This window comes from Pteropus medius, unplaced genomic scaffold (assembly GCF_902729225.1).
Source record: "Pteropus medius unplaced genomic scaffold, Ma_sr-lr_union100, whole genome shotgun sequence".
Lineage (NCBI taxonomy): Eukaryota > Metazoa > Chordata > Mammalia > Chiroptera > Pteropodidae > Pteropus > Pteropus medius.
In genome coordinates, this window is record NW_024351729.1 from 8,414,464 (window position 1) to 8,441,890 (window position 27,427).

The 27,427-nt window shown below is 36.1% G+C and overlaps 1 protein-coding gene across 3 annotated transcripts in view; it reads right to left on the minus strand.

The window, feature by feature from the left end:
• Positions 1 to 27,427, minus strand: part of SATB2 (SATB homeobox 2) — a 182,543-nt gene that overhangs the window by 85,459 nt on the left and 69,657 nt on the right. For all 3 annotated transcript variants that reach the window (XM_039844348.1, XM_039844347.1, XM_039844346.1), the window contains 3 exons: positions 23,852 to 23,978; positions 22,476 to 22,599; positions 12,098 to 12,200 (listed from right to left, as the gene is read on the minus strand). In XM_039844348.1, the coding sequence (XP_039700282.1) occupies positions 12,098 to 12,200; positions 22,476 to 22,599; positions 23,852 to 23,978 (354 nt within the window). The remainder of the gene's footprint in view (positions 1 to 12,097; positions 12,201 to 22,475; positions 22,600 to 23,851; positions 23,979 to 27,427) is intronic.

A 27,427-nucleotide genomic window follows, 5' to 3' on the forward strand; every position in this document is an offset into this window, starting at 1 on the left:
CTCCTTCAGCCTCAGAAAGTACTCTGGAAGTGATTCTACGAAGGTAAGACATGGGCTTGTCTTTGTCACTCTTGGTTAAAAAAAAGATCCCAAAGAAATTGATAATTTCTAATGGGTACCCAAACCTTTGGGCATAGAGAAAAAACACATGAGCACATCATTGCTTTTGATTTCCAAACCTCCATCCCAAATTCCTTGTTTTCTCACTCCTCACTCCAAAACTTTGGAGACCAATTTTAAATACAGTGATCCCATCTAATACCAGAGAAGTCAAATAACTTGTTCATTCTCTGTATAACACAAAGTAAGTTCTTAGGGCCTGAATGTTTCACAAGTACTTTTTAATAGATTTTAGAGAAAAAAATGTTTTTATTATAAGTGCTAAAACTTTCATATCTTTGAAAACATGTTGGCATTGCAGGTAACATCAGGCCCAATCACCCATATAATAGCTGAGGCACTAAGCTAAACCCTTTACATACTATTGTCAATTAATTCTCACAACAATTATGTGACATAGATATTAGTATACCCACTTTATTGAAGAAGCTCAGAAAAAGTAATATCACAAATCTATTAAAGGGAGAATCAGAATTCAAACCTATGTCTTCAGGACCTTACAGCCTTTGTTTTACTGATTATGCTAAACTGCACAACTTGATGTATGTGGTTATTATTAATTTTAGGTTTTGAGTCAGAACTAATCAACTTTCCAACAGATAAGTCCTGCTTTCTATTTGTATATGTGTGTACGCATGTATGTGGCATGCACATGCAAAGGTGGCATGATGCATGGATAAGTTATCTGAATGGTCAGGGCTCAATGTCACGCCTCCGCTATACGTCCTGTAAACCTTCCTGATGTGACAGACTGAAAAATCTGATGAGTTTTAGAAACTACTAATTATTCAACAATTGAATTATTCACATTTGTTTGTTTATTGTTAATTCAATATTAATTCAATAAATATTTATTAATCAACTATTATGTGGTAGGAATGATATCGGCCCTAAGAACAGTACTGAATAATATTAGCTTTAAAAAAAAAACAAACTCTACCTACAGATTTGCTTCAGACAATTTAACAATTTGGTACACATAGATGAGCCTGTAACATCTGCCTATGATTTAAAATGCATTTCTATTTGATGATAAAACATAGCTCTTTTTAATCTCTATTTTGTCATTTAGTATCAATTCATTCCAGTCATCTAATGCAAATTCACACTCATATTTCTTTTTATGAATCCCTCCATTTTTTCATTTTTCTTGCAAGCAAAAAAGCTTTGTGCTAAAATGAGTCATCAACATGGATTCCCACCTTACTGATGAAAGACATGAATCACATAACAAAGAACTTTAGCAAGTCTTCTTTATAAACTCTGTAAATATAAACTGCTTCTTTGAAACAAGTAACCAACAATAAATGGATTATGCACAATCACATGACATGGTAGTAACCTGAGAATCTTGGGCAATCACAATAAATTCATATATGATTGAACTATATGAAATTGGTGACATGCAAAAATTTTGACCTGCAAAAATGGCAATTTCATATGGTTCGACCTGCTATTTATTTTGGCTCCTCTCTCTGAACTGGACTACACATTAACACTAAAACCCCTACTGTTCACCCAAAGTCTTTCACTGAGTTAAATTCTTTTTAAAATGTAAACATAACACTAATTTCCCTGACAAACCAGAGAAGCATGCCATCTGCTAGTACTGAATTTGCCCAATCACAGAAAATACTTCTGACTTATTCTCTCCTAGTCAATAACTGTAAGTACAAAATCAATTTGTTATATAAAAACCATTTTCTATTAATACATAGACAGACATGATTTCAAGAGATAAAGATAATAATTCATATATAGCAGATATAAATCCCACACCATGGGAGGGGGGAAAACTATTACCAGAAGAGTTCGCTAAATATGATTAAAGAAAATATTAGGTATCTGGAAGGGCTGAAGGGCAAAAGAAAAAAAAAAAAGTTAAGTCTTTGAGGACTATGAAAACTCAAGTTTTTTTCCCCTATATTTGCTAAAGATAATCTGTCTCTGGGTTGAGAACTTGCCTGCAAAGTTTCTGCCTAGAGCAAGAAATTCAGAGTCAACTTGTTAACTCCTAATAAAACAAGGTTTGGAAGGAAAATGCTGCCAGCCTTATAGGTGAAATGTGCCTGCCAGCATTGTGATAATACCATATGACTGGTTTTCTTAGATGTATTTTCCCCTTATTATCAACCTCCTTTTACCATCATATTAAGATCCACAAAAATATATATGTCTACCTTGAATCTGGACACCTTTTTTTTTTTTTTGGCAATAAAAGCTCATAAGACCCATTTTGCTCCATAGAAAAAGTGAGCGTTATCCATATTTACCCATACTTCATCGGAACACCATTGTTGCTTTTGGGTTCAAACACTGCTTTATTACAGTTCGATATTACTGATGATTTCAAGTAGTCCTATAATTTTCCATATAGTTAAAGCTACTTTTATTTAATAATATCTTTATTTTTATTCTTTATTTTAATTGGAAACTATAATTTTGGAGGTGAATTCACATATGATAGCAAAAAAAAATCACATATCAGAAACAGTATTATTGTTCAGGAGCATTCTACTTTTGCCAGTTGACATTCTACATGTATTAATTCTTCAGTTCAACCTATTAAAGAAAAGCTAACCGAAGAAACAATCACCCCATGATTCATTCTTTTCTACTGGCCATTCTCTTTGACTTTACAGAACTTAAATGTTTTAGGCCATTTTTGAAAGAAAATACTCAATAAACTAACTGGAAAAAATACCGCAGAGGGATGTTTTTCTTATGCTACATAACTTAATGAAGGTGTTACTGTCTCTTTCACTGGAATTGACTATTGCTAAACCTTATAGCTCAATAACTAATTAGTGAAAAAAGAGAATGATTCTAACAGACTACTAATTTGCTAAGGACATCTGTAATATGATTTAAACAACCAAATATTTTCTTTTTTCTTTTTTCTCTCAAATGGGACATAAGAGAGCAAATAAGATCAGTCACAGTACAATATGTACGAAAATAAAACTTCTAAGTGCGTATGTTCAAATAAGCTCATCTATATAATTCACTTCTATTAATAGTTACTAAGTACCTACAATATTCAAGGTCCTATGCTTGCAAGGCTCCCAGGAAGGCACACAAGGTATGAATTTCCCAGATTATCTTTCAAGGAACTTTTGGTCTAGCAGGGGGTTATTCAAGAATCAAAATTACTAGGAAACAGAACTTAGAAAGGTGACAGCTTGAAAAGCCCAATGTTAGAACTTATAGCCTGACTGGTACTCCAGATGATTCAAGATTGTCCATTGCCATGTCCATTTCCTTGGGAGTTCAGGGATCCAAGGTCAGATTATCTCAAATTCTTGCAAAACTTAAAATGAAAGCCTATCATCAGTCAGGCAAACATCTGGTTAAACTGTCTGCATTGGTAATTGTCACATTAGTCCTAGCATCTTATATAGCACTTGTATTAGTCCTAGCATCTTATATAGCACTTGTATTTAATGTGACTAATTGTCACATTAGTCCTAGCATCTTATATAGCACTTGTTTGCACCTTGCAAACTTAAGTGCTTTTGAGCTTTTAACTTTAAATCATCTGAGGACAAATAAATAATAATTTTTATTTAATTGATCGAGAAACCAAGAGAATTTTCTGATTTTAACCTACTGGCTGCCCCCAAATAAGAGGATGTGACCACAAACATACTAGATTTTAAATACGCTAGTATCTCCTGATCTACCTAGAAAAATTCTCATTTCACAACTCTATAGATTCTTCTTCAGTCACTGCCAGATCTATCTTTGTTTTTGAGTGTTTAATTTTTTTTCTGAGTAAGATAAATGGAAATCTGAAACTATGGGAAATTTAAAGCACACTGTAAGAAAATGCTAAGAATTAAAGAGACCTGTACCACTACAAATTCTTAACAATGTCACCTCGGTTCGACTCTGTACTTTTTTCTCATTGTTTCCCAAACATGGCTGGTCCAGAATCTATTTCAGGTGTCTTCACCAGGTCCCCATCTCAACCATTCTCTCCTTCACTATTGGATAACTGTATCACCCTAACCGCCATCATATGCTATGAGCTATCTCATTCCCTACCATTCATTCACTCCATCTTCAAAACCTGTCTCTATATCTTGTTTCCTTTCCTCCAGGTTCTGAAGAAGACATAGATATTTCTCTTTCTTTCAAAGGCAAAGCATAATCTGTGCCTTAGATGCCATCCCTTCCTAGATTGCGAACTCTTACATATTACCCCTCTTCATCTTCAGAGCCTTTGGCCCGTACTGGCTTCATCCTCTCTCTCTTGAGTATTTGGGTGGGGAAGGGGGTGGTGTGTGTGTTACACAACCCTAATGCTGTAGTTAGCTTTTTTTATATCCTGACCTCACTAAGCCAGTATCTGGTATCCTCATTTCCTTGCCACCTTCCTTTCTTAGATGCATATAGAATCCCTTTGTTCTCACACTACAGAGAAATAGCTCCATCCAATGTCATTTTGGTCTCCTTTCTGCCAAAGCTAAGAGCCTCTAATTACCTCTCCTCCTCTTCCTGGCATCCTTAATAACATTTCTTCACTGGTAACCCATTTTCCCTTGGCTTCCATGAAACCCCACTCTCTTCCTAATCATGTCTTCTTAAACCATGGCCCTTTTTCCTCTCACAGCTTTCAATCCCCTCTTGTTCTCATTCTCTCCTTTAAGAATTCTCCTTTGGTATCATTTTAACTATTATATCTAAAAAATTGGCTCCAAAATCTATTCTCTAGTTCCATCTTTTGATCAGCTGGCTCTACATCTTAAACAGCCCAATGAATATTTCTTAGTTCACCAACTCTCACTGAAATATCAGCAACTTCCTCTCAATGTATATTGTTCTATTTCTGTCAAAACCATCAACAGTCAGTTAAGCTCAAAACCTTTGATTCTATTTTGATTTCTCTTTGTCTTTCCCACATATATGTTGCATTGGTCACTTCTCTCTTTCTCACTACTACCACCCAAAGCCAAACCTCACCTCCCTCACTGTCTTTACATTCATACATTATTACTGCAGTAGATTCTATTTTGCCCATTTCTTCCAGGATATACACACTGCTCCTTCTCCCTCCCGCCTGGTTCCTCTCCTGCCATATACACACTCACATTCACACACAGTTTTAGATGGTTTCTAGAAAAAAAATTTTTAACCACCATTTTCATAATTTCACTTCTTTGCCGAAAAAATTTAGTGATTCTCGAAATGCCTCACTGGGCTTTCAGAGTTCTCTAAGGTGTAGTCACTACCTCCTCAATTTTATTTTTTTTATCATTATAACACAAATGGTCCCCACAGCCAGGTCCCAAACATTTCTGCTCATTTGACATAGTTTGGTGCTGCTAGCAACCCCACACCCAGCCATGCTCTATCTTTTTCCCTTTTCATCAATCAAAAATCTGAGCCATTCTGGGCATCTGTTATATGATAATATCATGACAAACATACTGCCACTCTAGACATATTGGGCCACCACTCATAATTTTTTAAATGCACCATGCCCTTCAGCACCTCTGTATTTATATCATAAACTTGCAGTTGCCTGAAACATTCTTCCTTCTCTTTTCCTCCTTGTAAACCTCTACTTGTCCTTAAGGCATAAGTTATATGCTACTTCTCAGATTGCCTGCCCCCAGCCTCACAAACTTGACACTCAGCAGGGACCATTCTTTGTGCTATCATTCCATTAGTTTATGCCACTGATATATATTTGCCAGATATACTTACAGGGCTGCCTCCCCCACTAAGTTGAGGGCAACACAGCTAGAGGTATGTTTCTGGATGTCTCTCACTGCTTCTAACACTGAATATGGCTTTAGTAGAGGTACTGACTAAACATTTGTTTAATTAATTGTGACTATAATTTTCTTGCAAGAAGAGGCCATGTAATGGTCTCCACTTAGAATCCTGCCTGGTACATAAAGTAAATGCTCAAATTTATTGTTAAATTACAAAATATGAGTAATATTATTATTTCGTATAGATAGACTGTAGATTTTTTGAAACCAGGAACTGTATATTATACGTCTTGTAAATAGTAAGTATATATGATGGATGGATGGATGGATGGATGGATGGATGGATGGATGGATGGGGAGGAAAGAAGAAGTTAGGAAAGCAGATCTTTTTTCCCTTTGAATCCTTTTATTTTTAAAAGCATGTATTTAAAATGGCTTATAAATAGTATAAATATTGGCAAATAGTAAGTTTGTTCTTTTAATCTACAGACCACATTGTTGACAAATGATTGTTTTACTTCTTTAAACTATGAATAAACACATTCAGGCCAAAGAAGTGGTTAACAGTATATCTAGAAAGTGCTTCTTCAGATCCAAGTAAAGAATTAGCCCACATCTGAACTTAGGGTCCAACGTATTCTCCATGCACCATTCTTCCACCTGCTGATGCTACCAATAAGCTTCTAATAGGAAGGCCAGGTAGGGTAAGGTGATCAATGAATGAACATCAGTGATCATTACAGTGAAAATTCACAAGGCTCCTCCAAATGTTGGAAAAACAGTGAGATAAAAGGTAGTTGGTTCCAAAAGTGATGTTCCTATTTCCATGAATCCAATATTTATATAAAATTTAGGATTTGATGTTGGTATTACTTTAAACAAAGTACAGTATAGGCAGAGGGCAGACAAACTTCCTTGCCAAACACCTTCCTTTAGATCCAAATCTGAAAGCAAATTTCTTTCATGACCTGGAAGAATTCAGTAGACAAAAGTAAGTTACTTTTACCTCATCAGAGCTAAACAACAGCAGAAGCAGAAGTACCGGCAGTTGATTAAAGCCATTGTCCTGACCACTGTACCACCGTGGCTAAGCGAGGGCTGCCTTATGAAACCAGGTCAGAGGACATTGATTTCTCTATTCAACTCTGAGGCACCACTCTGCAAATGACACAATCATTTTTGGGTACAAGAGGTGCTTTAAATGTGGTAACATTATATCATTTTAGCTATAATGATCATAATTACTTATTTCTTTTAATCACAACCCACTTAACCACTTTAGTACAGAGGACTAGTTCAAGGAGTTTAATTTTCATTCAACATCTAATCTTTGTGTTTACTGAAACCCTTCATGGGCTTTGTTTACTGTCTGCTTGCTGGCCTGGACGTTTGATCTTGCAAGACTAGATCAGACAGGGTCAGATAAAATACTGATTACTAGAATAAACCAGGCTTGGGGAAGTAACACTGATTTTTAAAATTTTCATTTATCCCAGCTTTTTAATATTTTGCAAAATAAGCTCAAATAAACAAATAAAATTAAGATAACTAGCAATCAGGCAGTTTTTGAGCAATGACTGAGAAAAGGAAAGTGATGGAGATAATTTTGCTTTCTGGACAAAATATGGGGTTTGGTTAGGTCTGTTCATTCTGGTGGTATTATTTTATGACACAAATAATTTTATGATATGCACTAGTATTTATGTGAACTTTCAATGACCCCCAACTCTTGTGACATATTAAACACTTGAGATTGACCTGACCAAAGACAACAGTTCATTTTGCTTTTGGTATCAAATGAAAAACACTTAAGATATAAAATTATTTTCCTTTAACTTATTTTGTTAAAAAACATTTAAAATATATGAGTCCTTCTTTGTTATAAGGAATTATTTTATTTTTATAAGATTCCCTACAAAAGTAGATTGCCATAAGAGTATAATTTCTAATGATATGGCATAAATAATTGCCACTTAATTTCATAAAAATGATGGATGAAGAATTACAAATTAATAGTTACAAAATAATCATGGAGACATAGAGTACAGCACAGGGAATATAGTCAATAGTATTGTGTTGGCTGTGTGTAGGGCCAGATGGGTGCTGGAGTAAACGGGGGGATTGCTTCATAAACTATATAAATGTCTAACCACTGTACTGTATACCCAAAACTAACATAAAATAAAATATTTTTGAAATGATGATTAGAGAAAAAGACAAAAAATAATGAAGACTAACCTTTGATATTTTTTTTTAATCATTTGAAAAGTTTTATGTTTCTACATATATTCATATAGACACGATTGAGGCTACCTCAAGTATCTTTCAGGAATGATAGGCTATAAAACAAATACCTCATTAAGGAGTTTGGTCAAAGATGTATAGGACAGACACTTCTTAGCTCTTAAAAACCCCAAAATGAAAGGTGAAAATATGAGTGGCATATGGGACAACATTTTGGTGTATGTAATAATAATGACAATAAAGCCTCGAAAAATTTTTTTTAAATGATGGGGCAAGTTTATGTCTAAATAGAGTTAATACAAAGAAAGAATTAGGTTTAAAAATAAGTGTTTTATTGAAATGCATAGAATTGATGAAAGAAAATTATGGGATAAACAGCACACAATCCCAAAAATTCTTGAAAATAATTCTGTAAGAGTATGAATGTTTTTAAGTCACGGTGGATTTTACTTGTGTCCAACACTAAAACTCCTACATATTAAACAACTGTTAACACTGTTGTTTTTTGTTTTTTTTTACAAAAAAGTACTTTCTTTTTTTCTTATATTTTAGAGCTTACAAGTTCTACATTGTAAAATCTAGGCCAGAGAAATCATAGTATGAGAGCAACAGCAATAAAAAAGTGCTGTCTAAACCAACCTACCACCCCATCCACTCACTTCATTTTCTTCAATACCAAAAACTTCTGGGATACAGGTTCATGGCTCTAGACCTTAACTTCATCTTGCCATCTACACTGAATCAACTCTAATGTTAACTTGAATATGTCTGTGTCAACCATGATTGTCTTTGAAAGGAAAGAAAAAAGGTAAACAGAATGTGCTTTGCTGTGATCACTGGGGAAAGTAAAGTTAACATTCTAAGCCAAAACAACTTACGACTTTTTAAAGAATAAAAGTGTAAATAGTTTAGCTATAATAACAACAAATTTAAAAAATGCACATTAAAATGTTTACTTCACAATTTAGACAATTCCATTTGTATATAGTTTTTACATCTGTTTTTAATGATATCGAATTATTGATTGTTCATTTTTCTCATATTTATTTAAGCATTAACTATAGAATTTGCAATGCGATCTCTTTTTTAATCCTTCCAGTAGACTTTTATTTTTGTCAGGTTTTAGTCACATTTACTTTGATCTTTCAGAGTATATAATTATTTTACTGTTTATTTATTTCTATAAGAAGAAAAAAAGTTTTGACCTAGGAGATCTATATGTGGCAATTTGTAACAGAATCACATAGCTTATGTTTAGGAAATCATGGTTTTGATTAAGAAGCAACCATTTAGTTCCCACTGTTTTATTAAAACAGACATTAACAGATAATAGGAAACATATTTAACAATATAGCCTGTATTTAGTTGAGGACATCAGTAAGTTAGCTTGAGATTTTCTTCTATACTGAATATAGCCCATGGTACACATAAATAGTAACTTTGGGCTGAATATGAGGTGGATGGGGTTGGAGGAGGAAAACCAGAGAGAGAGAGACATGGAACTCTCTGCGCTCTCAGAAAAGGACCTAGGGTAAAATTCTGGTTTTGCTACTACTAATTTCCTTTTTTTTTTTTTTTGAAAATAGAGGGACACAAACTGAAATTTTATAAACAAAATCATTACTTTCTCATGAGAAATGGATTCTACTAGATAGGAACTCCCACAGCGACGTTTATTCATAGCATAAAGCTACTATCAAATGAAATGTGCCTGTATAGGTCCAACACTTCCTTTTCTCTGAGGGTCGAAAGTTAATAAAACACTCTTCTCTGGGTGTTTATTTTCTCTACACCATTATACCTGTCATGGATTCTTTGTTTTTCCTCCCACTCCCTTGGTTGATGAATCAACACCACTTGAACTGTTTTACAGCAGCTTGTGTTTACTTCACACATACCTTAACCTTCCCTTTTCTCCTCCTACTGACACACACACATGCACACACACACTTTTCAACAGCAATGACTAGCTCCATCTCTTTGAATAGCATGTGTACACAATGTCTGGCAGCCTCTTCAGGTGTGGATCCTTGACCTCCTGATTGAAATCAAGGTCTTAGTCTGCTTTTATGGCACTTAAAGATTTAACTGTGCATTTACTATCTTGAAAGAAACAAAGCTTGAAGAACTGAATTCTAAGAAAGAAAGGAGAAATGTAGAAGACATAAGTGTTAACGTGTGTGTGAACAGACACACACACACACACACACACACACACACACACACATACATTCTGTAGTGGCAATTCTGAAAACACTAGAGTGAAGGGTTTCCAGTCCTTCTGAATCTGGAATTATACTCCAGCCTATCAAAGGAGGACACTTCTTCCTTTCTCTTATAACAGCAAGTGAATGAGATTTAACAAATGACCTTGAAGCTGCATGATTCGTTTGATTTTTAGCCAAAGATGTGTTCAAGCACTTTAACAATCTTATTTTAAAAGAAAAACTTGGAGATAACACTTACAGAAAAGAAATCCTTCTTAACCACACAATCATGTCTTATAATGAGGAGTTATTCATCTTATCCTGTACAAGAATTAATATTAATAATATTCTAAAGTAAGTACCTAAAACAGAATTTCAAGGGTCCCACGAATTTTAGAATATGTTGAAAAGAAATAGATCTTAATTCAATTTTTAGTGAATTTAATTTCTCCTGGGTAGTTCAGCATCTTGACTTTCCTTATACATTGTATATTTAGCATAAAATGTTCTCATTCTTTTGTAATCAGGAATGTGCCACCAATGCATATAAAGCTCATTTCCGCAAAAGGTAACCTTGTAAACAAGCTCTCAAATACTTAACAACCAACAAGCTGTCTCCCCAGAGGAAGCTTGCAGGTAGTAAAACAAATAAATTCACCCTTTACTTTTACCTGCCCACCATAAATGTCATTTGGCCCTCAAGTGGGAACAGTCAGTTGTCAGCAAGGCTATGACAGCCTATAATAAAGCGTGATGGATGATGTCATAATCACGCAAAATATGGACTGGAAAGCCCTCAAACATGAACCTATTATGTTACCAAAAATTCCCCAAATCTCTTCAGAGGCTGGTAGCATTTGAATTGAATAGCATATGAATTGGAATGAGAACAACAGAATTTTTCCAACATCGACATATTTGCAAAGGCAAAATATCGCTGATATATTTAAAGGACTGGATAGTCTAAATAGCATGACATTTATTGTATAAGAGAACTGTATATTCAGGACCAAACATAATTCCATATATAATACATTAATACTAACACAACTACTACTATTAATTATTGTTATAGTATGATAGATATTATATTTATTATGAGATTGTTTTGTGCCAGTATTAACTTATTTGATCCTCACAACTAGCCATTGACTAAGATACTTTTATTATCTCAAGTTTCAGATGTGGAGATTGAGTCTTGGTGAAGTTAAATAATTTGTTCAAGCTCACACGGCTAGCAAATGGAAGATAAAGATTTAAAAACAAATCTGCCTGACTGAAGAATCCCTTCATTTAAACTACTGCTCTACAATTATCTCCAAATAAACACAACATCAAAACTCCATTACTAACCAAAGATTTCCTGATACCACAACAGTCTTTCTAATTGGTTCACTGGTACCTAAACTGTAAGTGCTGATTCAACCTAGAATGACTGCCTTTAAATTTCCATTAAATATGTTAGTGGAAATGATTTATCAATTGAGCTTTTTAAATAGACATACATATCTGAAATTAACCATTTTGAAATATTTTTAAAGATCTTGGCCTTCACAATTATCTCTTGTGAAAACTATAAACTTCATATATTAGGCTAAGAATTTTACTTTTAGTTCTAATACCATCTTAGTTTTAAGGGAGCCAATTTTGATCTCTTAATAAAAATATAAGAATCTTACCTTTATTTAAAAATTTTATAAAATTTTATTTAAAAATTGTATCTAACGCTGGCATAAACTCCAAAAAACCAACAACTCATTGGCCTAACAAACTGAAAATTGGCTTTAAAAATAAAAAGTTTACCTTTAATCTTCTTGTACTTCTTATACCATCTCCCAAACTCCTGGCACTTGGTTGCTGACACGTTGGCATAATATGTGCTATTTACAATGGATGAAATCATACTCTATAAAGAAAAAAAAAGTTATTTTTCATAAATATGAGTACTCCTTTTTTAGAAACAAGAAAGGGCACATTATGGCCCACACCAATTCTCCTTTGTCTTTTAAAGGACTCACCCTCCTGCAAACAACTATTAAACCTCAAACATGGTTACCTAAATTTACTATCCCTTTAACTTATACTTGTATGATGACAGTGCTTTCTCCAAAAAACCAACCTGGGGACAATGTCAAAGATGGAGAGGACATGACATACAGATTAGATGCAGAGAGAAAGAATAGTTGTGATTTAGGAACCAGAGCAAAAGGTGAGATCAGATGATCCAGCATCCGTCATCCAAATAATGCCTTTCAGATGTTTCTGTTCTGCTACCAACTGCAGCGAGCTTAGAGAGCCAAGAATCAGAGAACATCCGTGCTACACACTGCAGAACAACATTTAGGGAAATAAGTTAAATTAATATAATTTATAGAAACGTGTGATTAGCACTTGTGTGAAAATTCACCAAATGAAAAAATTAACAGTGCTATTTTAGAGCAGGGGAAACTAAACATAACACTTGTACTGTGTTTCAATCAAAAATGAATCAAAGCTAAAACTTTCTCAGTGCTTAAGTATTTGATTCCTTCTTGCTTTTCATTCTCTTCTCCCTCCTCAGCTCAACCCCTTAGCTAATTCGTTTGTAATTTTAGTGAAAAGGAAAGAGAAGGGGAGCATAACCTGATTTACCACTGAAAAATTAAAATTAAAATCACATACTTTGAATTAAATTTTCTACAGAAATATGTTTTCAGTCAATATGGCATGTTTGGACCAACATTTGTGACAGATGTTAACTTATACCTGAATGACTATGACAGTACATGTGTATGTTTTAGAGACTGTATTTTTGCAAATTCTGTCTAAAAACAAATGGACATAAACAATTTAAGAGATCCAAATGACCTACATAAGGTTTTATATTCTGCCTTAAAATCTCATCTTTCTCAAAAAAAAAAAAAAAAAGGAAAAGAAAATACCCCAGAAATGGAGCAGTTGAGCAAAATCTTAGAACTTTTAATAGCATTTCTATAAAATATCTGAGATGAAAACAATAAATCAAGATAATGGCAAGTTATTTACCAGGAGGTTCAAATGCCAGCAAACAGTCTTGCATAGACTTCCATTTGAAATAGTTCCCTCTGTAAGCCCATAGTCTTCCTCTTTTTTAATCAGTGTGCAGTACTAGTGGGGGTAGGGGTCCTAATTGGATTCACAGAAACCTCTTTGGCCCTTCCTACATAGCAGATGGCTATCCTCCCCCAATTACTGATCTCTAAATTCTGTTCTCCAAGGGGAGATAATAAGAACTCTTTTAATCTGAGGATCTGAACACAGCCCCAGGGAACACAAAGAGCCAGTATCACCTGAGTGTATCACAGAACTTACAGAGACTGGCCTGCTGCCTGAGGATCAATGGAATCCTCATTTTCCTGAGGCAGGGTTCTACTTTGTATATTATTAACAAAGAAATAAGGAAGTCTCTTGGCTAGCTAGGCCAGTTCCCTCTCAGGCTCAGGGCTGAGTTTTTCTCTCTATCCTAGTCTGTGAGACCCTTGAGGGCAGTGACTATGTCTGTTTCATTTTTTCCCCCTCCCTCATGTCTAACACAGTTCTGATGTGGGATATCTGAGTCACTGAAATTTAACAGATGAAAAGGGACAGAGATGAAATTTTAAAATGCCAAACTGAAATGTCATAGTAATGAAAAATTTAACATGAAAGCAGTCTAGTAATAATAGATGTATCAGCCACGCTGGTGTATGTGAATAATTGCAAATGTACTTGTCATCTATGTTGTTTGTATGAATGTTATCTTCTGAAAAGGAATGGGATTTATAGCTCTGGTAGGATGCAGAGCTAAACCTTCTATTGCAAAGTAGTTTAGAAAGCAGACAAAAATGGAATGTATCTCAAGCGCTGCCTGGAGCTTTCTTTCAACCCTTCCTGGCCCATAAGACCAGGCCACAAACCCATATTACTCTGGCCCCAGATAATCCACATTTCCTTCACTCTCTGGTCTCCAGATTTGTCTTTGCTTCAGATGCATCTTCATTGACACTGCAAAGGCCATTCTATATGGCAAGGAAATGAGTACCTGGGCTTCTACTAGCTCCATCACCAGGTCCTATACTAGAGTCGCATTCACACTCACATAAAAAGGAGCTAGCTACCCAGAGATTCAATCAGATTTGTTCTTCTCCCCAGATTATAATAAATGAGTTTCTATCTTGACTAATAACAGAACAAAAAATAAATAGGTTTAAGCTATGAACTGAGCAAAGGAACTGGGTAGCAAATAAACATAGTTTCCTAGATAATGAGATTCTTTAGCCACCAGAATGATCTCTTCATGGCACCTTTTATACATATGAATTCTCTGCATGTCTTTGCCGTACTTGACACTCGAAATGGTTTTACTGATACAAATTTTTGTAATTCAACCTGAGAGAGCTTTGAAAGCAGAAGAGGTACATTTGGGGGATATTTTAGATGAAAGGTCACATTATGTTTTATCATTTCAATTTCAAACATGAACATTCTCTAACCCTAAATTAGACTGTTATATTTTCATAGCCTAAGTCGGTATCACTAGACCTCACTAAAATATTCTTAACATGTACAACAAGGTCATCTTAATGTTAATGTCAATTTATTTTTAAAAAATCAAAACTTAATTCATTATAAACAAAATTGAAACGGGCTAACACAGACCCAGCTCATGCTGACCTTTACTCTCCAAGGAATAATGTTCTCCAAGGTTTTGGGGCACAGAGAATCTATATTTGCCACATTTCATCTGTTCTACAGCCACATTTTAAAAAATACTTTAATGTCACTGAAATTGGGATGCACTTTACAATCCAGAGCATCTTAGATCTGATGAGATACAGTTGTTGAAAACTGGCATGAGTAATGATTAAAATCTCTTCCATCTACTATCCTGCCAAAAAGATCTAATTTCTATTTATTGTTTTTTAAAATATGTATATAATTTTGTAGTTTATGTTGCTCTTTTGTGTTTTCCAATCACTCTAGACCAACTATAAAAATGGACTTTTAGGATTCCCACATCTTTTTGATAAATAAACAAGATCTGAGTCCGCTTTTTTAATCCAGAATGCAACAATGCCTGAGTATCTATGTCAATATAAAGCAGTGTTAATACAAATAACCCAGGAGATATGTGTATTGTTATTTTTAACACTTAAACAAAGGGACTATGCTTTACTAAGGGTAATATTAAAGTGACTTTGCATTTACTAAGCCTACTCCTCTTTGCATGGTGACGAGCTATGAGAAATAAAGGGGAGGGTGCACATACAATGGGCAGTCGAGGCAGCCTCCTTCAGATGCTCAGCCACAGCCACAAACGCCCCACGAACAGGAATGTAAACAAAGCTATTTTATGAAAAAATGTTATGTATTAAAGTAAATAAGAAGGTCCGACGTGTTTTCCCAACTACAGAAATGTTTTGGACATTTCAGACTCCTTCGTAATTGATTATAAAATTTTAAGTGTGAAAATTGTAGATGGGGAAATAAAAATCTAAGTTTCCTCATTTGCAGTCACTCTGTCACAGTATTTGAAAAGTTTTTAAAATAAAATATGCTACAACATATACAACAGGAGATACTGCAATCAATTCTTTAGACAAAGAAACAAACCAACAAAAAATAAACAACGGTGTGACCTCAGGCCTCTCATACGAGTTAATTAAGGAGTACAGAATCAGAGAAAACTACAGAATCTAAAGGTAATTTAAAACTTAATAGAAAAAGCAAAACAATAAACCCAGATTAAGATGTTTTGTACAGTACACTTAGAAAAGACAGAGATCTGAGTATCTCCTTTTCCTCCCCCCGAAAGATAAAATAATTGGATAGCTTTTGCCACATTCCCCTTGGCTTAATGAGATTTATTTGATTAAACAGTAACATTATACTAAGAGTAGTAAAGCTGCACATACATATATACTCACTATTAAAAAAAAAAGTTTTAAAGCCAAAGTAAACGGTTACATGACTGTCGGTGAGAATGTCCTGTCTGAGCAAGAGGAGTGTCAAAGTTGGGAGAGAAGCTGGCATCCCATGACCTCCCTTTGCATGTTAACATGAAAGACAGAGCGTGATGCAGGCAATGAATAATATACGCATTCTTTGCTCATTTCCAGTCTTTTCAATCTACTTGTGATATCCTAAATAACATATTAAACATGAGATTATAATAATACTTTGATTAACTATAGTAAAGGAAAAAAACAGATTTGGAAGAATTACTTTGTCATGAAAAATTAATTTAATATAATTTGGCTGCCTTCTACTATCCCTTTCTATCCCTATTTCTGAGCTATACTATCAGATCTGAAAACTTTTACCATTCTAGTTGAAAGAAATACTTCTTCTGGACTTTAAAATATGAAAAGACTACATTTAAGAGCTTTTCTCCTAAGTAGCTGCTGAATGGTTTGCTTATCCAACGGTGGCATCCTTATCTGTGAAGTTCGGACATTGAGACCTGTCTCAGAGGGATATAGATTTCAGAGAGATTATTTGTGGAAAAGTGCTAGCACAAGATGTGGGGTCAATGAATATCAACTCTCTCACCTCTGTGTAATAACTTCATGTGGTCATCACAATTACCCAGTTAGGAATTCTTTCTAAGCTGTCACTTGTGAGCCTCTTTCTACATGAATTCATAAGGTTGAGCCTCAAACTAAAACAACCTTCCATGGAAATAACTTAAAAGGACAGTTGGCAACTGGTTTGTATGAGACAGGAAGCATCCTCACTACATTCACAAATTTAAGATTAAATGAAATGAACAGTTGGCAACTGGTTAACATAATATTGGTCCAGCAGTTGATCAGCCAATTGTCTGTAGATGAGCATTTGATCAATTTATTTTCCTACTGACCCAGTTGGTGGCTTGATTTCACTGTCCAAATATTTTGGCATATTGTACATTTAAGTTAGTCCTTGAATGATCCCCAAATGAACAAAGCTTGCTTAGGATGACAGAAATAATTATCCTACAGTCCATTTCTAAAAAAGACTTTCGCCATCATACTGGATATCTAGTAACATTTTCAGTTCAATAACTTTAGTCAGTCATTTTGTTCCTCAAACATTTGGCAGTAAAACCTCAAGTCGGGGCATGGAACAGAGCTTTAAAAACATCTACATACTGAGTGAAATAAGCCAACACAAAAGGACAAATATTCTTTGGTTATACTTTTATGAGGTATCTAGAATATGTAAATTCATAGAGACAAAAAATAGAATATAGGTTACAAGGGACTGGGGAGTAGAGGGGAATGGGGAATTATTTCTTATTGGTTACAGACTTTCTGTTTGGGATGATGAAAAGTTTTAGAAACAGGTAGGAGTGATAGGTTGCACAACATTATGAATGTAATTAATGACAATTGTAAACTTAAAATAATTTAAAAGATAAACTTCATGTTATGTATATTTTACCAAAAAAAAATATTTTTTAAAACATATCTAGAATCAGAGAGAATGTGTTGGGACAGGGCGGGCAGAGGGACAGCGGAAAGTGCATGCATTTTCAAAATATTTGTTCCTTCAGTACAATTTTCAGTTAACAAGACTTGTCTCTTTAGTCATTCCATTTGATCATCATAATAACCTATGAAGTCAACAAGGCAAGTACTGTTAGCTCTACTTATTTTAACGGATCAAAACCCCAAGGATCTGAGGTTTTGCCTTTTAACTCATCCTCAAGTAAGAATAAATAAGCCACAAAAAGATGTGTTCATGTTTTCAAATTGGAACAGTGAGGGGAGACCATTTAATAAGTGAGACTTGTGCCTAAGGTATGATAAATTAGGCAGCTTGGGGCTGATTATGTGGCTGAAGGAAGAGGCTGGAAGTAGTGACTCAGGGGGACATCAGAGGAAAAGGAAGAGGCTGTCAGCATTTAAACACATTTTAAAAGGTGAAATCAAAAATAAATACACAGACACACAAACACAACCTACACTTTCCAAGCATCTGGCCAGACAGAGAATAGCTAAATCATGACTTCCCTTTCTTTAAATATATATGCCTCAGGCTACAATTGTTGCCCTTTTATGGACTTTTCCACTCTTTTCTTCTTTTTTCAAGGCTGCTTTTTTGAATTGTAGACCACTAGGATGGTCAAGAAAGTATATGCTAGCCACTGAGTCATTCCTTTACGCAACTGCCAAATTTGAGTGAGAAATATCTAATATGGTTTGGCTCAGGGGTAATAAGAATGAATTATTTCAAAAAACAGACATCTTTTACTTATGAGCTGAGTCTAATAGCCCAACAACCTATCTTTCTCTTTCAAAATAAGTAGTATTGGATGCTTCACTTTCTTCTTCCTAGACTGAAAGCTTTGTCGCTGTCTCATTTTCACCACTGTATCCCCAGCCCATTGTAAAATGCCCGACTCCTCATGGGGACACCAGTAATGCTGGTGGAGTACACTGTTGAATTGCTGTTTCGTCTTCTTAGAACAAAAAATGCATTCTTTTTCACAATATGTGGGTTGAACTTCAGAAAAGGTATGCACTTGTTCTGTTGTAACCACCAACAATACAATCTGAAATCTCCACACTGAGATGCAATCTAGCTATGTAATTTAAGTGAATAATCTGGAACGTTTAAGGATAATAACTGTAGGATTAATGCTGGCGTCCACATCACATGCCCATGCTGGCGGGGAGGACTACCCCAATGAGATGTTCCATAATCACAAAGCATACCAGAGGCCTAAATCAAATCTCCCTTAATCTAAACAATAGAACTGAGCCCCTCTTTGACTAAAAGTATGCTGGGCATCAACTATCGAATTATTGTATTCACTGTCTCTAGTTCTAAACATTTTAGAGCTGCCAGGAACACTGTAAAAATAATAAAACTTTATATTTTCCAGCACTTTCTAAAATATTTTTATATTTAATTCATTAAACACATTAGAGCAATCGTTTTCAACCAAGAGTGATTTTGCTCCCCTCATAGTGCATTTGGCAATGTCTGGAGACATTTTGGTTGTTACAAATGGGGGGAGGGGAGATGGTGGCATGCTACTGGCATCTAGTGGGAAGAAGCTAGGGATGCTGCTAGACATCCTACAACACACAGGACATCTCCCCAATGCAAAGTATTATGCAGCCCAGAAGGCTAATAGGGCCAAGGTTTAGAACTCCTGCATCAGAGCAACAACTACATGAAAGATACACATTGTGCTGAATGCTGAGAACATAAAGATAAACAAGAGCTGGCTTCTGCTATTGTGGGCAATCCACTGTGTGATGGAAACTGACAGATAACACTGACAACAGGCTGTGATAAGTGCTGTGACAGAGGTGTGTACAAAAGGCTACTAAGAGCCAAACAAGCAACTACTTCAACCGAGAGGTCAGGGTACTTCACCAGCAGTGACTTTCCAGCTGGAATTTGAAAGGTGATTCCATCAATTAGAAGAGAGCAGAGCATACTAGAGAAGTCAATATGAAAAAGCAAACATTGAACTACAGGACTTCTGGGTCACCAGCATTGTCTGCAAGGGCTAACAAAGCTAGAGACTAACACAGTACATCTCTCTGGAGGGCCAGTCTCATGAGGACAGGAGAAGGTTAATAATTCGCCATGTAAAGCAAATTTTATGGCATCTTTAAAAACACCAAAACCACAGGTAATATAGAGTAGAATATAAACTTTGCATGAATTTTTAAAATAATACAAGGAGCTACTTTGTTAAACTTGTAATGCTAAAGGTCTAAGGGTACCAGTTAGGTTTCTTCCATCTCAGGAATATTTTGGTGAAGCCTGAACAATGGCAAGTGCTCTAAACAATTAATTGCATGTGTTTGGAGCATGGAGTGGGTGCTCTGGTAGAAAATTAGGCTGGACAGTGTCGCCTTGATTGTTCTTAAAGGCTATGCTATGGAGTCTGTACTTCCCACAGCTTGGGAGCGGAAGTCACTGGAGGATTACAGACAAAGAAATGGCATGATATCAGTGCTGAAGAAGCAGGTGGCAGGAGAAAAGTTATGACGCAGAACAACTTAAAATATTTCAGATGAGAGGTGATGAAAGTCTAAACAAGGCAATGGCATAAACAAGAAGATTTTAGATGTGGAGGCAGTGGAATCCATAGGATTAAACATAAAAGTGATGGAGGAGAAATTTTTTAGGTTGGGCAAGTAGGTGGGCAAGCAATAAGAAAAGAAAATGGATGGTGGCGGGGGAAGGTTTTTTATGGTTGGGACAAAGATGATCTCATCTGAATCTCGAGACAACCCTGCAAATTATGTGAAACAACTAGAAACCATCATGCCCAGTTTACAGATGAGTTCGATAAGGCTCTGAGAATAGAGGGGCTGGCCCAGGATCACACACGTGATATAAGAGAACTGAGGCTAGAGCTCAGGGCTCTCAGCTCCTGATGTGGGTTCTTTCCACTCATGCTGTCTCTCTAGTCACATTTTATAGTTATAATCAAACCTGATAATCAAGGTAGATCAGTTTGTACCAGATCCCAGGGGCTTTATTAAAAGCCCTGGATAAAATTCTGATTTGGTGATATTGAGTTAGGAGCTTATCCACTTCCAGGGCAAGCCCGTTTTGACTTCCATGTGAATCCAAGAGAAAATTAATTGTGACTAATTATGAAATTCGGGATAAATGATTGAAAGTTTTTTCTTAAATTGTTCTTTATCCAATCCCTGTATATGATCAGAATGATTCAAAATATTTATTTTTACAGCTTCATAAGCAAGCACATTGGAATAAATCAAAATTCTAGCAACAAGCCTTAGCTCCTACATATACACCTATAGGTAGGTATTGAAATGGCCTGTGTGAAAGGGGTAAGCACAAGAGCAGGCACAAAACCGACAGTCAAGAAATACTAGCTTTCTACTACTCAGGTGCATGTCTTCTTGATTTGGGGGGGAGCAAAAATATTAATAGCATACTTTGTCTCAGAGGATCTAAATTCCAAAACACTCTCTGAGACACACATTTAAAAAATGTTCATGCCAACAACACCATGTCTCAATAATAACAGCTGATACCGTTTATGGAGCATCATTGCATGCCAGGTACCAGGCCAAAAACTTATGTGATTTTTCTCAGTTATTCCTCATTAGAATGATTACTCTCCTGGTTTTACTTACAAAGAAAGAGGCTCATAAAGGTGAGGTCATAAAAGCTTGTAAGCCAGGACATGAATCCAAATCTATTTGATTCTGGAAGGCATGCTCTTAACCACTAGGCTTTCTACTTCTCCCCAAGATTCTATCGTCCTAAAACACAGCTCAGGGCACATCAAGTTTCTATGGTTCTTGTCACCTTCTCTTAAACTTCACAGACATGTCCTTGGCCCATTGTCTTAAATTAAGTGTAGCAACTCATACCAGGAAATGGATTTCCATTCACGGCTTTAAATAATGTCAACCTCAGTTCATTTCATGGCAGTCTTATAAGCCACCGCCCATAGCCATCAAAATATTATTTTGTCATTTAAAGAAGTGGGGCCCTTGCCCATGAACACAGATTGAAAAGGCAGCCTTTTCTTCTGCTGTTTCTTCCTTTGATCTTCTCAATCTCTTATTTTTGTGGCTTATTTTAGTTTAAAATCAGTTCATGAAATATGGAGTATCACCTTTTCTCCCAATACGTTTTCACCTGATGAATTTACTGCAAAATCTCTACAAATGTGAATGACACAAAGATCATCTCTCTCTCTCTCTCTCTCTGCTGGACAGGAAAAAGGCTCAATAAATCAATATGAATAAATAAAGATGGTTTTACATGGCCAACTCATTCCACTGACCAAGTAATGCAATGATTTGGAGGCTGAGCTTTTGTCGGGCGATCTGGATTAAGGTCTCAGCCTGTTACTTATCCAGCAGAGTAAGCGTAGGCTGGTAAAGTGCTTCTCCCTGGATTTCTTGATCTATAAAATGGAGGCACCGATATCTACCTCCTATAGCATATGTGAAAAGTTACAGATTATGGATATAAAATGTTTTCATATACTCTCACTTCATCAAAGCTTTCAATAAGTGATAAATTCTATGCTACAACAAAAAACACCATAATCTCCTTATTTTTTCTACCTAAAATGTGATATGACTCTATAAATAAAATACAGCTGTCTAAGCAGGTGTGCCTCTGCTACTAGATGGTCCACCAGTGGCCTTCTATGTTTCCCAGAACACCTTCTGGAGATACTGACCTGGGAGAGAGGGCATTCTTTGGCTAATGTGCTCTGGTTCATCTCTTTGAGCAGTTCCTTTAAGGCATTACGGACTGTGGCGTGGTTCCACTGCTCGGCAGGCAAGTCTTCCAACTTCGAACAACTGGAAAACAGGACAAGAAGAATGAATGACATGCAAACTATAATAATGGTCCTCGACTGCAGAGGGCTATGGGTGCAGCAATCACTCCTAGGTCCTATGTCAGTATCAGGAGAACTGCTAAAGAATGAGACTAATAAGGGAAAGGGAGCAAAACTGCTTCTCTAGGATCCTGATAGAGCACAACAGTCACTTTAAGTTGGTTATCGTACTAGCCTGAGAAAAAAGAGTCATTTCATACACAAAGAAATGCTCATTTTAAAAACTAAGATTTCTCTAACCTGCTGGTGGAAATGGCAAGGCAGTGTGATTATAAACTTCCACAATACAAATTTAATTATAGGACATTCCTAAGGTTAAACATAAAGAAATGTTCCATTGTATTTGAAGTTTAAAGCCCCACCCATCGCCCTCATAGAAAAATTCAGATGTTACTTTCTTAACCAAAAAATGACTTTTAAGAGAAGACAACAAAGCATTCCTAGACAAGGATGGAAATGTTGGGTTCCTATTAAAGTATTAATTTTCCAAAAAGGGCAAATTCAAAACCTTTACACCAAAGGACAATATTCCTTGAATCATATGACTTGCAGGCATTTAAAAATACATGACACTACAGAGAACCTCTAGATTCTTTTTTTAAAAAAGGCATAATTTGTTCTGGATGCTGTATCTGAGAGAGAAGAGAAGAGAAGAGAGAGAAGAGAGAGAAGAGAGAGAAGAGAAGAGAAGAGAAGAGAAGAGAAGAGAAGAGAGAAGGGAAGAGAAGAGAAGAGAAGAGAATTAATTCCCGAATCCTCTGCAGGCCACCAGAGATGGAAGAAGAAGATGTCCTGTGTCAGAGCCTTTTTGATAAGCCTGCTACGTGAGCACAAAACTCACCCCTCACAAACACAAACCTGAAACAGCAGAGGTATTTATTCTTCAAATACTATGTGCTAAGAATTTAACTAGAGGACCCATTAAAGTAGGGGCTGTAGAAAGTTCCCCTTTATGGGCTGTAGATTTTTAATGATTTATCAAGCTTTCCCTAGGTTACCACTTCACTGCTTCTGAAAACAAAACATAAAACAGTTGGAATGTGGACTATAAAGATGCCTGGTGAGGGGACCCTCCTTCCTCGCTCCCCTCCTTTTTCTTATTTCTTCAAATGTCTAGAAATTAACACAGACAGGACACACTGATCTCTACAGTGACTCTACGATCAACGAGTCACTCCGAGAGTAAGGAAGGGCAGATGTTCAGAGATACCCACCTTTGTAATTGGATTTTCAACGTCACAACATGATAGACATCTTGCAGCATGTCGGCCACTGTCGCATCGGGTGCATCTGTCACATAACTGAGGGGGAGAGGGTTCCACCTTCCCAGCTTGATTATTCCTGCACAGGGAAGAAAAACATAATAAACACCTATCTGCTATTTATTAAACCTTCTCATTGTTTGTTCAATGTTAAGAAGGTCATTCAATAGTCAACAGTCGAGACCCACTCAAGATATTTTACAACCCAGTGCAATAACCTATTTCTTTCTGGCTGACAATTGAGTGAGTTAACTAGACAGGAAGATGAGAATGAAGGGATGAGGTTTAATTACAGACAATCAGATCTTTTATGTTTTCCTCATTCTTAAATTACTTAGAAAAACCATAAGGATACTTCCTTCCCCCAAAGTCTTGTTTCACACTCTAACTTAAGACTGATGCTAAATATACCGGACTGCTGATTCCATAGTCAAAAAAAAAAAGTCTTAATATAAGATTTGATTTTAAATTGTACAGAAAAATTCCTGTGTGTGGGCTCAACACATACGCAGTCACATCCTATTGTGATGTGATCCCCGGTGTGAAGAGCGTTTGGAGCTGGTGAAGCAGTTCAGAGTTCACTTCCAGATTCACATTTCACCAGGCAGAGGGGCTGTTCTCCAATAGTACGATGACTGACCACAGATCAAAACTAATAGAGAAACCTTTAGCTTCCATTTGTGTTGAGTGACAATGGTACCCTTTCTCTGGGGGTTTCCTCCAGCATATGGTATACACACGACAATGGAGAGAAAATAAAAATCTTGGTCAAACTTGGGCTATATAAAGAAGTGATTTTAGGAATATCCTTGTCACAGGAAGATTCATAGGAGAGCTTCAGCAACATGTGGTGAAAATGCTAACTTATTCATAAGATGGACCCATCTTATCTGGGCATACATAACACTGATGAAGAAAAAGAGAAACCCATTTCACAAAAAACACAGAATAACAAAAATTTTATTTGCATGCTATGAAAAATCCAATGGTCTTCAGGATGTCAAAAATTGTCACACATAAAAAACAGCATGTTTTAGTGATAGAAGAAAAAGAAGCATTTTTGTTTTTTATTTTTGACAACACAGCTGAGTCCAACTACACTGTTCTTTTGAAAAATATTTTTTATCATCAGAAAGAGGATACCTCTATGCCCAAGAACTTTTAAAAAGCTTCACCAAATGACGCTTTATAGCTATGGGGTGAAATTCCAATAATAGGAAATAAACTTTCTGGTCAGGGCATGTCCTGTCCAAGATGAAATAAATGAATGCGCAATGCTTGACATGATGCTTGAAAACAGGGAATAAACAGAACAAAAATATTAAAATGATGCACTGTTTCAGTATTAAGATTTAACAATCTGGTGCTGAATATGCTGCAGTATAAATAGTGCCTGGACTCAGATCCAATAAAGTAACACAGCTCTCATTCATAGTACCGTATGTCTCCAGTTCTGGCTCCTTAAGTCATATTTCACTTGCCAAGAAAAGCTGTTTTCTTATGGGGATAGTTTTCCTAACATTCTCTCTCATGACAATGAAAAGTGCATAGCATGCTGCATATAGTAGTCATGAAATGAACATCCAGGACCCACTGGACAGCCACCCACAAGGGGTTGGGTCTGCTTCCCTGCTTTTTACTCCTTCTGACATTTGAAAATACTAAAACGATACCACGTAACATGTCTAATATATTTCCTTTTAAGAAAATTACTCCACAATTTAAAATTCCTATTTAAAAGAATCGTTATTGTGATAGCCCACGAGTTGAATATAAATTGACCATGTTCTAAAGACGTGATATTTCATTATCAGAGATTAGAGGAGGATTAAAAGAAGTCGGCAATTGTGCACTATGAAAGGCAAGTATAAATAAGAAGCCAATTTTGTGGGTCATTTTAGTTACAAAGAATACGAAGGTAATATGAAGCAAATAAATCCTGTAAACTTCAACGCACAACTCTAGAGTCAATTCATCTATGCTGTTGCGTGTGTCGTTGCTCATTCTTTTTTCTTGTTGAGTAGTGAATACACTATAATGCAGCCAGACACAACAGAATATCTCTGTGTGATTTCATTTATGTACAATACAAAAATAGGCAAGACTAATTGATGGGATTAGACCTCAGACAGTGCTTGTCTCTGGACGGCAGTGGCAACTAGCTGAAAAAGGACATAAGGGAATTTTCTTGTTTTGGTTGGTGGTTGCATTGGTATAAAAATTGTCAAAATTCATAAAACACTTAATATGCATACATTTTATTGTATGTAAATCATACCTCAAAAAAGGTGAAGGGGAGAAATCTCTACAGGAAATGACGGACAAATCACTCTACTGGAAATAGTAATCTCCATTTAGGTAAATTCTCTCCCACCTTGATGAGCCAGAAGGAGGCTTGTTTGGGCTGGAATTAGACACACACAGGTGTCTTCACAACACTTAATACCGCCACCAAGAGCAGCTGTTACAGGTTGGTTTCTACCTCCTGGAAGAGAGCTATTGATGGATGCTATTTTCAGGCAATGGGAAGTAGCATGTGCTTTTTCTTTTTTCACCCTATTGACTAACCTGCATAGTCCTAGAAGTCCTGTTCTTTGCTCAACTATGTACCAAGTTCTGCAGATGCAAGATACGCTAGGACAGCTATGTCCAGAAGGCTACTCTCCTCCAGCCAGGCAGGGACTCGGAGTGACTCTTGGTAATAAGACTGTCCTCCAAACGAAATTTCTGTCTAATGTATTAACTCTCTGGAAACACATTCCTTGAATACAGTCCTCCTTCTCTGATATGAAATACACAAAAATATTATTTGGGCTAGGAGTCAAGTGTTAATCGAGAAAATCAAATTGGGAAGCAGGATACCACAGTGACTAAAAACACAGGCTTCCAAGTCAAATTGCCTCTGTTCACATCCTGGCTCTTCCACTTGCTAACTATGTAACCTTAGCAAGTGACTTAATTTCTCCATACCGCAATCCCCTCATCTGTAAAATGGAACAATGAAAGTACTGACCTCATAGAGGAGTATGGTTCAAATCAAACGTAAAGCCTTTAGCACAGAGCCTGGTTATAATTAACCTCAATAACTGGTTACAGTCATTATTTAAACATGTTTAATACTTCTTAAAGGGAAGATTAGTCCATTAATTTAAAAAAATATTGGCTTAAGGATTTTTTATGACTTCATTATCTTTCAATCTTTAATTTGGTCATGTGCCTGTAAAAGGCTCCATTATTATAAATCATGGAGGACTGTCCGTCAGTTACGTCCCACCCTCTGTTCCCACCCCCGCAACTCCCTTCATTTCTTCCCTCCTTGCTCTTCAGATGCCTCCTTTCCTTTTACCCATAAAAAGATTCAGATCCCCTCTATTTTAACGATAACATTACAAAAATCTCTTTCCCCTCAGTCTCTCATTTTTTGCGCCACCAAATGTACTGAAAGCGCACCTCCAATTTCTCCATCAGTTCTCCACCCCTAGATAGCTAGTCTCTACACCTTCCATGAGGAAACAGAGGTTCACCATG